The 12,941-nt window shown below is 39.3% G+C and overlaps 3 protein-coding genes across 3 annotated transcripts; 1 reads left to right on the top strand and 2 right to left on the bottom strand.

The window, feature by feature from the left end:
• Nucleotides 1–333: 333 nt before the first annotated feature.
• Nucleotides 334–1,239, bottom strand: PKNH_1304900 (HAD domain ookinete protein, putative; the record flags this gene model as incomplete). Its single annotated transcript, XM_002260519.1, has 1 exon — nt 334–1,239. One exon carries the CDS (start codon nt 1,237–1,239, stop codon nt 334–336), a length of 906 nt encoding a protein of 301 aa, XP_002260555.1.
• Nucleotides 1,240–5,661: 4,422 nt separating this feature from the next.
• PKNH_1305000 (conserved Plasmodium protein, unknown function) lies at nt 5,662–6,636 on the top strand (the record flags this gene model as incomplete). Its single annotated transcript, XM_002260520.1, has 1 exon — nt 5,662–6,636. The coding sequence occupies one exon, from the start codon at nt 5,662–5,664 to the stop codon at nt 6,634–6,636; it is 975 nt and encodes a 324-aa protein (XP_002260556.1).
• Nucleotides 6,637–8,047: 1,411 nt separating this feature from the next.
• On the bottom strand, nt 8,048–10,720 carry PKNH_1305100 (kelch domain-containing protein, putative; the record flags this gene model as incomplete). The annotated part of the gene is made up of 1 exon (XM_002260521.1): nt 8,048–10,720. One exon carries the CDS (start codon nt 10,718–10,720, stop codon nt 8,048–8,050), a length of 2,673 nt encoding a protein of 890 aa, XP_002260557.1.
• Nucleotides 10,721–12,941: the final 2,221 nt, after the last annotated feature.

The raw sequence follows: 12,941 nt of genomic DNA on the forward strand, positions 1-12,941 counted from the left end.
TGGTGTAAACGCGCAGCGCACGCGGGTATTGGGGGAGCTCCTATGAGTCAAATGGAAGGCGTACATATTTCATGTACATGCACTTGCAACATGTTAGCGGCATGCACTCGTGTCGCCTGATCCGAGGGATGCTCCAAGCATGTCTATTCCACAGTGTTCTTCTCCGATGCATCCCTGGGCGCATATTTGCCAAGGGTTAAAAAGGCCTGCGATTTGCTAGATCTAACGGTGGAAAACGCTGTATGCGGTTTCCTTATCTATATACACCTATCCATCCATTCTTCTTTTCTTCCATTTTTTTTATTTTCCCTTTCACCTTGCGTGCCGTACAAATCACACATTCTGCAACGAATTGCAACTCTTCGGGACCGAGGTGCTCAAAGCAACGCCGCTGCTCTCGCGGGGGAGTGACGCTATGGGCTTAATAGACGTACATCTTGCCGCGGATGGGTTACATGTGCTGTTAAAGAAATAGTAAAAGAGCTCATGCTCAGCTATCAACTTTTGACATGATGGTTCTGACAAAAACTTCAATGACTTAAAGATACAGGAAGAATACTGATTCAGTTGTGAAATAAAAAAGCATGCATTCCTCTCATCATTTCCATCACCCACAGAGTAAATGAAACATATAACTGAGTTGTTGCACAGATAGGGGGATAAAATTTCATTAATGATTTGATGAAATATGACTTTCTTCCAATCCTTAGGATCAATTAAAGAATTAATTAATCTGTCCCTTGCGGATATAATTCTTATATTGTTGAGAATAATATATGACCATACTAATGGAATAAACTTACGCGCTGAGTTAATTAACCACTCTAAGCTCGCATTGGTTACTATAACCAACTTTCCTTGTGTCAAACATAGACTCAACGTTTTAATTACAGCTTCACTTAACTTAAAAAAGAATTGTCTTACGGATGCTGGGATGTTGTCATTCAAGCCTAGCTTCATCTTTACAGTTATCCAACTAGTTGGCAATATCGTATCATCATAATCAAAAACGATTAACTTCTTGTATATATACGGTTTGTTATGTGTTCCATTTTCGACTCGCATTATTTGGGTGTTACTGGATCTGCTAATGTGTTCTTCACAGCAGTTTACGCCCGCTGTGTGCATGTGGCTATTTTCATTTTGTGCATTTCTCATTCCCTTCATCTGCAAACTTCCCAAGTAGTTGTCGTAATTGATTTGGCCCCCTCCACTTTGAAAGTTTCTCATGTTCTCCATTTCGACCGTTTTCGGCTTCTCTTTCAAAATAAATTTCATTCACTAGCGCAGGTGTATGTACGTGCGTGCAGGTGCCCTTGCAAAGAAGTGTGTGCGGTGTGGGCCTCCACACGTATTGACATATACCTTGTTTTTGCAAGAACGATGCTACTTTCACTCACGTCGGAGGGAGGCAAAGGGGGAAGGGGCTCCTTCAAGTGCACCCTGCCCAGCTTTCTATTTTTTTCTATTTTTTTTTTTTTTTTTTTTTTTTTTTTTTTTTTTTTTTTTTGTTTATTTTTCTTTCCCTCCTTCCAATGAGGTAGATACAAATACGTATAAAAATGTGCAGCCTTATTTATAGGACTGCTTGCTTACTTTGCTTCTGGCCCTTCTGCCAGGGCTTTTCGAATTTTCATTTGTTCTGTTAATTCAATTTGTGTTGCCTCAGCTTTGTTCTTACGAATTGTGCGCAACAGGCGCAAACTGTGCTTATTTTACAAAAAATATTTTAAAAAATAAGCAAAAAAAAAAAAAAAAAAAAAAAGAAGAAAAAATATTTTTACTTTAATTCACTTATTTCCTACGCGTGGTGTTCTTTAAAAAAGAGGTGTTCATGGATATTTCGTCCTCCCGAACTCACGTGTGAAAGGCGCTATGCGTATCGTGTGAACTGCAAAGCGCACGGCGCAACGCTCTGGACACAAGAGTTCAAATTCCCCTCAAGGTTTCGACAAAGCGAATTTCCAAAGTGTAGTGAACACAAAAGAAAGTCTAAAACAAATATTAAAAAAATTAAAAAAGAAGGAATGTATGTGAGGAAAAAAAAAAAAAAAAAAAAACAGATAACAAAGCGTGAACAAAAAGTAAAAAATAGTGGACACGCATAACAGAAATGTAACCGAAATGAAAAAAAAGGAAAATGTAAAAAAAGGAAAAAAAATAAAAAATAAACAAATAAAAAAACTAGTAACAACTTAACCAAATGACCCAGTATCAAAATGCCGACGCGGGAAGAAAACGAAATAGTAAAACAAAAAAAAAATAAAATAAAATGAAATAAAAAAAAAAAAAAAAAGGAAATAAAAAGGATCGTAACCAAAATGGCGGGAAGTAAAATGCGCAAGAAAAAAAAAAAAAAAAAAAAAAAAAACACAAGGTGAAAAAAAAAAAAGAAAAGAAAGTAAACTGCAGCCTTTTGAAAACCTGGAAAAAGGTCAAGGTGGCACATATAACATATAGAATAAAATTACATTCAAAGCGGAATTAAAAAAAAGGCCAAATAATTCGTGAACAACTATGCAACGACCGTCGCAAAAGGACAGAGGCGCGGGGGGAGCAGCCAGGCGTATGGTCAGAAAGTACGAACGTGTAAACGTACGCATGTGTATTTAAAAGGATTACACCAAATGGGCATCCGCAGCGGAACACTTGTGCGAGGTGGCCATACGTTTGTGTAAGTGTGTACGCACGTATCTACGTTTGTTTATGAGCGAAGCAGGGGTGCATGTTCTGCATGGGTGTGTAAATATATAATGCATTTGTATATATATATTTGCGTATGCTCATGTGCCAACGCGCATGCGGATGTTTCCCCTTACAAATGCCTATACAATATGCAAAAAATTCACCCCCCCTGCATTCGATTACTGTACAAATAAACGCGCAATAAGTTAAAGAGGAAAACAGAATTTTCCAAATGTGAAGCGACTGCTATCGAAAGTGAGCAGCGAATTTTCTTTCCAACTGGTCATTTGTGAACAAGCGTAATGGTACAAAAATGGGCAGGAAAAAAAAAATAAAAAAAATAATAATAGCAATTGTAGTTGTAGCTAGCTATTTCCCATTCATGTAAGTGTGCGATTTTTTTTTTTTTTTTTTTTTTTTTTTTCTTTGTTCATACGTTTCTGTAAATTTGTATACACGCTTGCCTTGGCATGAACGTACTAATTTGCAGACACGTGGGTGGATGTGCCCACTCACTGGCGCGAAAGTACGAACATATAAGTGAACAGACAAATGAGAAGTCAAATTAACAGATCAAATAACAGATAATTGAACAAATATGCTCACAACTACTTCGTGTTTGTAATTTTTATAGCACAGCTAAGGCTGTCCAAAACTGCTCACCACCACCTCGCTTAAAAGTTGCACGTCACGTCTTTATACGTGCACACGCAAAGTTTTGAGACACATATAAAGAGGCTGCTGTAAACCACGCAAAGTGAAAAAAGGAAAAATGTACTGAAGAGGGGAAATGTATAAAACGGAGTACTCACTTTAACGGTACAATTTTAACTACTTGTATGCAAATCTGTTCGTCTGCCAATTCTTGATGCAACACTCCATCAACAGTACGGCATGAGAAATACAAACACTTCTTCTTTCTGTACACACGAACAGCGCATAATGCTGTGCTTCCTGCGATGTAAAGGACGTGGTACTATTCGCTATTTGACAAAATTTCAACCTCCTGAATTCCTTAATTTGCTCATTCGGCTCTTTGAATGTTCCAACTAATTGTTGGCGCGGAGTGGAATGAAGAGGTTTGCAAAAGAACGAACCGTTTGGAAAAATATTTTCACTGTAACAGAAGCGTAAAATAAAAGCTAAAATGAAAATTTAAATTGGAAAAGTACAGAATGACCGAAGGGAAACATGCGCTGCACACATAAAGTCGTTTCTTCTTTTTTTTTTTTTTTTTTGCCACATCGAACATTCTCTTTATTAAGACAATTAACTTCACACTTTCCACTCAACCGACTTGGATATATGCTCCACTTACTGAATAAGCATATAATTGAACTTGCTCACAAGTGCATACTTTACCACACGGCTTTTGATCTTTTACCCATTTTGTAGACAAAGCTTAAAGTGGAACAAATTGAAAAAGAAAAAAAAAAAAAAGAGGGATTGTTTGGGGTGATTATCTTTATGTAATATCTGGACCATCAAGTGCTCTACTTTACCATCTTAGCGTGTTCTCCAATTTTGTGGCGACGGCAATTGGGGAAAAATATATCCCTCCACGATTTTCATGTACGTGCATAATGCCCGATGTGTTGTATGTTGAATTCCAAATCGGTGTCTTTTCATGCGAAATGATGAATGTTTACAACAATTGTCTCACATTTAAGAGATGTTGCCGCACTTATATGTGGTCCTTGGGGTGAGGAAAAAAGAAAAAAAAAAAAAACTTCCTAAGTACCTTTTTTTTTTCCGCATCATTTTTTTTTTTTTTTTTTTTGACTCTGCATTACAGATAAACTATTTTGCTCTGACAAATATTTAAATAAAAGAGGTGAACCAAAAAAGGGGGAAAAAATAAAAATGGAAATGAAAAACCAATTTAAAATTTCTCCGGTACGCCCAACACAGTTGCAACGGTTTGCGCATATAGTCGAAAGGCCTTAGCATAAACGCTGTGCCAACCCCTGAGCCAATGTGCATACGATATATATGCATGATGGCATTCCTAATTATATTCAGTTCTTCCAAGTTATAATTAGAACCGATAATAATAAAAAAAAAAAAAAAAAAAACGAATAAGCCTGTTAAACGCATTTCGAGCATGTGCATGTTAGAAGATGCAAAAAGAGCTTCTCTTCCTCTTTTTTTTTTTTTTTTTTTTTTTTCCACTTTTATTTTAGCAATTTCCCCCTACGCGATAGTGCATCCTGGCCATAGCGTATGTTAAGAGCCGAGACGCAAAAGAAGGCGATGAAAAAGCGGAATGGCACAACCAATTTATGAGCAAATGGGTTGATTAAGGGGCCATCTATCGACGGGTGCGGCCAAGTGGCACACGAAGTTGCTAACGAAACAAAGAATCAGCAAAAAGAGGTGATTAGAGGAGGATGCGGCTTCGAAACGACCGCATGCCCGTCACGTGAATTCTACGTCTCCCTTTTTCATCACCTAAGGTAACGTTGCAGCGCAGGAGCGCAGATCTTGCTTGTCCCAATCGTTGTGCGTTTTTAAGGAAGCTCAAAGAGGAGGGACCAAAAGGGGACAATCTATTTGAGACGCACAAGTTCGATTCGAAGGAGCTTGTATGTGTATAAATTTGTTTATTTTTTTTATTTTGTGTACCTCCTTATCTTTGCTTCCGTGGTGAGGAAGGAACAAATGCGCGATGAATAGCTTGCCTCCACCCATGCGAACAGCTCGGCGTGAGGGAAAGGCCCTTACACATATTTTTCAAGAGGGGGAGCTGTGCTGAGGAAAGCCTCATTGGACCTGCTGGTGGAAATTTGCGCAGGCACGCACGTCTGCATAAGTATGCTTACATATATGTACGACACCCTCTTTTGTGCGTTCCGCACCGTGGAGTACGTTGGTAGACGCGCCTGCACTTACACGCAAGGAAGCGCATGATTGCAGAGTCCCCTTCCTCCCATACACATCACGCGTACCGCGTGCATACCGCATACACATCCAAACATGTTAAGGCAAGTGCAATTGCTCATCCTGTTCATCGTTGCCTCGAAGAAAGCCACCGTATTAGTAAACTCAAGGAAGATAAGTCATCTGCATTCCAAACTGAACGAAAGTATTTACTACTTCAACAAGTGTCCTTCATCCAATGTGTGGAACCACAGAAGAAATAACTCACGTGATGCGTACATAAAACAACCGCTCTTTCACATACATCAAAGAAAAATTAATTACCTTAAAAATGGGAATAGCATATATTCAAAATATTATAATAACGAACCTGTTTACAACACATACAATCCAATTTTAAATTATGAGGTACTCGATTTGGTTAAGGTGTTCGGGAGGTTAGCTGAGCATGGGAAGTACGAGTCTCTCAACATTGCCGTTGACTTGGGCATAGACGAACAGGAAGCACTGAATGACACTGATGGGCAAAATCGTCAGACAAAGGGAAATAGTTCCTGGGTAAATAAAGTTCTAGACATTTTTAAATTAAAGAATTTTTATGAGCATGACAAAAGAGCATACTGGTACAGGCATTTCGCGCAGCAAGGGAAAATGAATTTTTCAGATTTTAAAAAATACTTATTACTACTAAAATTTAAGTGGCCAAAGGATTCCCTCTTCCCAACATATAATATCTTCCTTTTCGAAAAAGGGTTAAGTAAAAATGTGGACTCCCCATTGATACGAACCAAAGTGGAAAATTACATACAGAGGCAAGAAATTAACGAAAATTTGTTGAAAGCTTGTTTTTTCTGCTTTTCAGAAGGAAAGGAATATATAACTGCGCAGGATATATTAAATACCTTTATTGCGTGGAAAAAAAAAGGGGATAAAAATGAGAAGAAAGAGAGGAATACCAATTTCTTTTCCTTTTTTAAGAAAGCCGAACCGGAGGGGAACTCCATCGATTGGTTCACATTTAAAAATAAAATCGACGCATGCACGATTAGGATGCACGACGGGATGAAGTAAGCTTATCCCCTCATCCTACCGGCAGCGGCAATCTCAGCGATGAACTATTTTTTATGATGAAAAAGTGTCAACTACACAGGTGCTATAAATGAGGAGTCTTCTACTTATGTCATGTTGTCTGCTTCTCTCATTAGTGGTGATTTTTCAAAAGGGGGAGAAGCAAATTTCACGACAAAGGAGCCATTCCGCTTTATTTATGAGCAGGCCCTGTGCATGGTAAATTCTACGTATCCAGGCTGTCTTAACTCCTCGAGAGCAAACTGCTCAGTGCCCTCACTCATGTGGTAATTACATACAAACAATTGTGTACTCCCCCACCCGTTTTTATAATGAAGTAAGTTGTTCATATGGACCAATTTTTTGCACCAACGGGGGTGGCGATGGTAGTCCCTACCTTACGCTTCTCTTCTGCTGACCTTCTTTTGCATGTCGTTTTATCCCCATGGGGATGATGTATCAATTTTTTGTTAATTTTTTTTGTACATCCCATTGTGCACCTTTAGCGCAATTTTACCTGTCCTCAATCAGCAAGACGTTGGCAACAAATGGACAGTCAAAAATAAAACTTCCTCATAGCGAAGGTGTCGTGGGGGCCCAAAAGTGATATCCCCTCATATTGCCATAAGAAAGGATTAAAATGGAATGAAACAAGGGGAGGGATAAAATGCTAATCCATCGCGAATGGACAGAGCAGGATAGATTCCTCCTCCCCCCACCAAATTAACTTTTTTTTTTTTTAAAAAAATTATCATCATTTTTAATGCTACAGTGCAAATGCTATATACACTGCGCGGAGTAGCCGTAAAGTCGACACAATAGCAGAGTGGTAAGATGATGTGCATTCAAAAAAAAAAAAAAAAAAAAAAAAGGTGGGGGGGAGGAAACGCGGTTACGTATGTAAATGTGACACGGGAAAAATCCTACATATTAAAAAAAAAAAAAAAAAACGCCACATTTACAAACGCACGGGAAATGAAACAATAAAAATGGTTAACGCGCATGGATAAAAAAAGGGAAAAAAAAAAAAAAAAAAGATAATGAAGAAATGAACATAGACGAAGGGGAAGCCACCATTAAAAGGCTGCGCAGTGCAAAATTACGAAAAAGACAGTAATACACAAGACACAGAATGTACGCATGTGCCATGGACTGCAAATCATTAAAACATATTGCATCCCCCCTGAGGGGGGATTCTTGGGAAAAACACATTCAAAAAGGATGCTTCGGTGACAATGGAATGGGGGCAAATAAGGAGGCCCCGCTGGAGATATAAATAAGCTTCCGTTGGTGTAACTGTGATACCGGTCTTGTGTGCATTATTGGAATGCTCCACAAGGAAGGGGCGGAAAAACTAAACAAGCATAAAGACACGCACACAATGACAGAAGTGTGCATGCGCCCAAGCACCCACTCAGAAGCGCCGGTTCTCCACCCTCTTGTTGTTATTCTTGTACGAGGGGGTGTACTGGAAGTTCTTCTTCGTGAGACGCAAAATGGACGAGCCAAACATATATATCGACCCGAAATTCTCCAGCCACACGGTTTTGTACAACGAATGAGACCCCACCTTGGAGTTAATAACAACTTCTGTCCACACAGAGGTTTTAAAATCGTAAAAAAATAAATCGTTCCTTGGTAAAGAGGAACTCTTGCACTCTCCACCAATTATGAACATATAATCATTAATGATGACACATCCATGTCGGTACCTCTTCTCCGGTATACTTCCTTTCGCCATAATTTCAAAGCATTTATTGGATTGAATATTATATAGGAATAAATTGTCGCAAAATTTCAGGTTTATTTTGTTCCTATTAAAGCTGTAATAACTGATGCCTCCAAATATGTACAGGTTATTTTTATAATACGTGCAGGAATGCCCTGCTCTCTTTCCAAGCCAAGGGATACTTCGTATCTTCACTCCGTTTGATATAAGGTCGCAGATATATTTACACTTCTTCCTCTGCATGCAGTCTTTACAGGGTGGGTCATTGCGCTCGTGGTAGATGTTCGTGCCTATCTGTTGGGGTTCTTCCACAGGAGTACTTTCACGGTGAATATCTCGGAATTCTGCATTTCTAGCTTTTGCATCCGTGGCTTCTTCGTGAGTGTCAAAAATGAGGTTGTACAAATCAGAGCAGGTCTCGTTCGCCTCTTCTTCCTCTTTCTTTGCAACTTCCCTTCGATCCCCATTTATACAATGCCTATCCAATGATCCCCCCTTCGTTTGGCTAAACGAATCGATATGTCTTTCCGCAGTGGAGGTAGCAACGGTGGCTATGCTATCCACCGTACCTACATTCCGGCGCAGGCTCTCCTTCGTGTTTTCCATTCCCTCATCCATCTTAACCTTACTCAACTGCGTCGTGTTATCATTGCTAAACGCATCATTCGAGTTCAGCAAAAAAAAACTGTCGTTAAAACATTCTTCTCCGTTTCTGGTGTCATTTTCCATCGTGTGTTCGTTCTGTGTACCTAGGGGGGAAACAATACCACCTGATTTAAAAGAAAGAGTGTTGCCGCAATCCCCCCTTATTCCGGTGGACTCATCTAAGTAGGTACGTAAAAGAGAATTGTCCTGATACGCCTCCTCTGGATTCGTCCGCTCCTCAGGGGCACACCCTTCTTGATCACACCTATATTGGTACAACTCCATCCACCGATTTCGATAAAAATCGTAAACGTACAAATCGTTATATATAATATCAATATATTCATTGGCCCTTTTGATGGTACTTCCTTTACCACCAAAAAGGTAAATCAAGGAGTAGCAACTATCGTTAACGCTGCAGATGGAAAAGAAATCTCGAGCCTTTATCACTCTCTTCATTTTTTTAAAATAATTTTTCTCTTCATTCGGAAAAAGTTCAGAAAATTCACCCAATTCGGAAAGTTCGGAAAATTCGGAAAATTCTGAAATTCCACTGACGTACTCGTCGGAGTGGCTACCTTGGGTGTCAGAACTGCGTTGCCTTTGGGTGTTGCCATCGCCCCTTCGACGGTGTTTATCCTGGATGTGATCATTCTCCACCATACCGGCTTCGTCACTACACATTGTTTGTTCCACACATGTAACGGTAGGGTTCGTCTCCTTCGGTCTTCTTGTCGTTTCTTGAAGGGTAGAGGATCCGCCCGCTTTCGCATCCCAATTGGATGGTTCCCCCATGTGGTCAATCTGATGGTCATTGACATTGCCCTGTTCAGTCCTATCCGTCTTATCCCCCCTCAACATACGTAACAACTCCGCAAAATCAGCAAAGTTGTTTTGCGCGGACTCTACCACAATGGTACCAAAGAGGGTATTCATATTGATCATATTAACTTTACAAAAATTCATAAAATGACAGTTACTACTAATGATAAAAATACAATTATTCAGGTAAACCACATCTGTGTAGTTCATAAAAGAAATGTTGTTCAGGTGATGGAAGCCTCCTTCGATAGTTTGTTCCTGACTCTTCTTCGAATAAAAATTTGTTAACTCGAAATTCCCATTTTTATTCACCGACATTTCTTCACATATGTTTAAAAATATATACCACACATTATTATATGGGGTGTACAAATATATACATTTTTTTATTTTGTCAAAAATATAAATGTTATCATTGAGCACACAGACTCCATCACATCTGTTTTTATACACTTTCGAGTCGAATCCGATATTGTGAAGATTAAATTCGTAATTTTTGTATTTCTCCCCTTGGTCATCTTCCCTGCTGTCCATGTTCTTCTCTTGCTTACTCCGGTCGCTGTGGTTTATCGTCCTACCCAACGCGCTAGCAGAAGTAACTGCTCTGCCCGCTGACCTAGCTGATGACCTAACAGCTTGACCAGCTGCTTTCACCACAGCAGGGCGTTCCTCCTTGCCCTTTTTCCTGTGACCGGTACGCACACTCCTGTCACTCACCATCAGCGTCCTCGAGGACGACTTGGATGAGCAGCTATGATTGCTGTAGCCATTACTAATGTCGACAAAGTTACTTATCAAATTCTCATTCTCTATGTTATTGTAATTGTACGCATTAATGTTTCTGTTGTATATGCTCTTGCTCTTATTGTAAAGGTAGTTAATAATATTCATGGCTTACATCTTTCGGTCACTAAATAGAGGGTTCTTCACTGGGGATTTGTCTACTGTATGCTTTTCTATTCAATTTTCTGGACAGGCGAATGCAGAGTGGTTGGACGTGTTGCAAAAAACCTGTTCGTAGGGGCATCATAATACATGACTTGAAATGTCCCCTTTCCTTTTTAAGAATTTTTTTTTTTTTTTTTTTTTTTTTTTTTTTTTTTTTTTTTTCCTTTTGCCTTTATCAAAAATAAGCTTTTCGAAGATGTGTTTATGGTGTGTTCGGCACAATTTATCTGTTAGGGGAATATGCCCTTCGAGTAGCCTCTCCTATCGTGGGGTCCGTCTTGGAGGATGTGTTGGTCAGTCACCTGGAGAAGGACAATTCAAACCGGCATCAACAGAGAGCTCAAAATATGCTAGGAACGTACGATTGGCCCTTCCTAACAGGTGGTGTATCAGCAAAGCTTCACCACGATAAAAAAACGGAAAACAAAATAAAGTAAAACGAAATGATGGAAAATAACGCGGAATAAATCCAACGTAAAGGCTCGCTGGTCCTTCCAAATCTACTCACACCTGCCTGTTCAGGTATACACAAATTTTAAAAAATTTTCAATTTGTACGGAAGAAAAAAAAAAAAAAAAAAAAAAAAAAAGAAAGAATTGGGAAAAAAAAAAAAAATCTAGAGGGAGGCCACCTGGGTCCAGCGACAAAGCTGTTCCTATCAGATATCGTTTAGCGTTACTCCGGATTCATGAAATCTTCTTTTTAATGTGTTTTATTGGCACGGTTTTATGTATCATCCCGCCTGCGCAATTGTCACGTATTATTTTCCTGCCTTGTAACCCTCGTTTTTTTAATCCCATTTAAACATGAACGAAAGGGAAAAAAATTAAATGGGCACGCCAAATCCGGGAGGTCACATGGGGGCGCATAGTGAAAACGCTTTGATGCGACAAGCCTTTGGGCCTTTAACAAAAACGGATTTACCAAAACGGGGAAAATATCATACCGCACTAATTCTTGCACTTGCATGTAAATTAGGGGACATAATTTTTTTATGAACAAAGGGAAAATTCCTTTTCTCGTTCCGCTGGAACTTTTTTTGCTCGCACAGAAACTCAAACCGTGAGGAAGTTCAAAATCCCGCAACTGTGCAGGCTACCAGTTATATGAATATTCATCTATGACCTACTACCTATACAACTATGTGAGTTCCAAATAACGTGTACTTTTCCCTTTTGTAATTTTTATGCCAATATGACATGTGTATGCGCGATGGACTGCTGTGCCTTTTACTGCACGCTGACACATGTACGCATGGTATTTGCAGGTGCATGGTGAAGCAAGGATTCGTAATCCCCTCTTAAATGTCTCACTTTCGTGACGACTAAATAGAAGGAACATTTGGTAATACACCCATTTGGGGCACAACATTTTTTTTTTTTTAAGTGGCCTTACAGATTGAGATCCTTAGTTGGTCTGGCTGACCTATTCCTTTTATTTTATTATTATTATTATTTTATTTTTTTTTCAAATATTTCAGTTTGTAAATTTTTTTCCTTTCTTTTTTTTTTCACGTATGTTACCTTAAATGAGGAAAAAATTGGGATGTGAATATTTATATTCTTCCTATTGCTGTTTCACTGTTCACTTTTTTTTTTTTTTTTTTTCCCCCCCCCCCAACTTGAGGGATGTCCACTGGTGTAATCACTCCTCCATGCGCGAGCGAAAAGGATGCATATTTACTCTTAATTGATATCATCCTTTTCGAACTGCATGATCACTTAAGGAACCCCCCCCCCCATGTCGGTTCAAACTTGCGTAATGCATTTTTACATCGGCGAATTGGGCATACCAAGAGTGGGAACGCTTACGGCCCTTTTTTCACAAATGGAAAAGATCACAGAAATGTGCATGTATAAAACGGAACAATCGCTACACAACTGTCTGTGCATGTTATGTTGACCCCGCTGTGCCAGACAAAGGATGCTAATCGCGTGTGTAACCTCTGTTAGCCTTTTTTTGTTCCCTCCCCTTCTTTTCTGACTTTTCCGAGTGAGAGATGATCAGAAATTTTGTGGCCACACCATATAGGCAAGTTAGCAAAATATGCACCACTTGGCTCAAACGTAACACATTTTAAGATTAACCAGGATGCTCAACCTAATATGGATCTTGCTCCTATTCGGTCCGGACAATTTCATATAGAGAAATCGAAACCCTGTCG

Source organism: Plasmodium knowlesi (assembly GCF_000006355.2).
Source record: "Plasmodium knowlesi strain H genome assembly, chromosome: 13".
Lineage (NCBI taxonomy): Eukaryota > Apicomplexa > Aconoidasida > Haemosporida > Plasmodiidae > Plasmodium > Plasmodium knowlesi.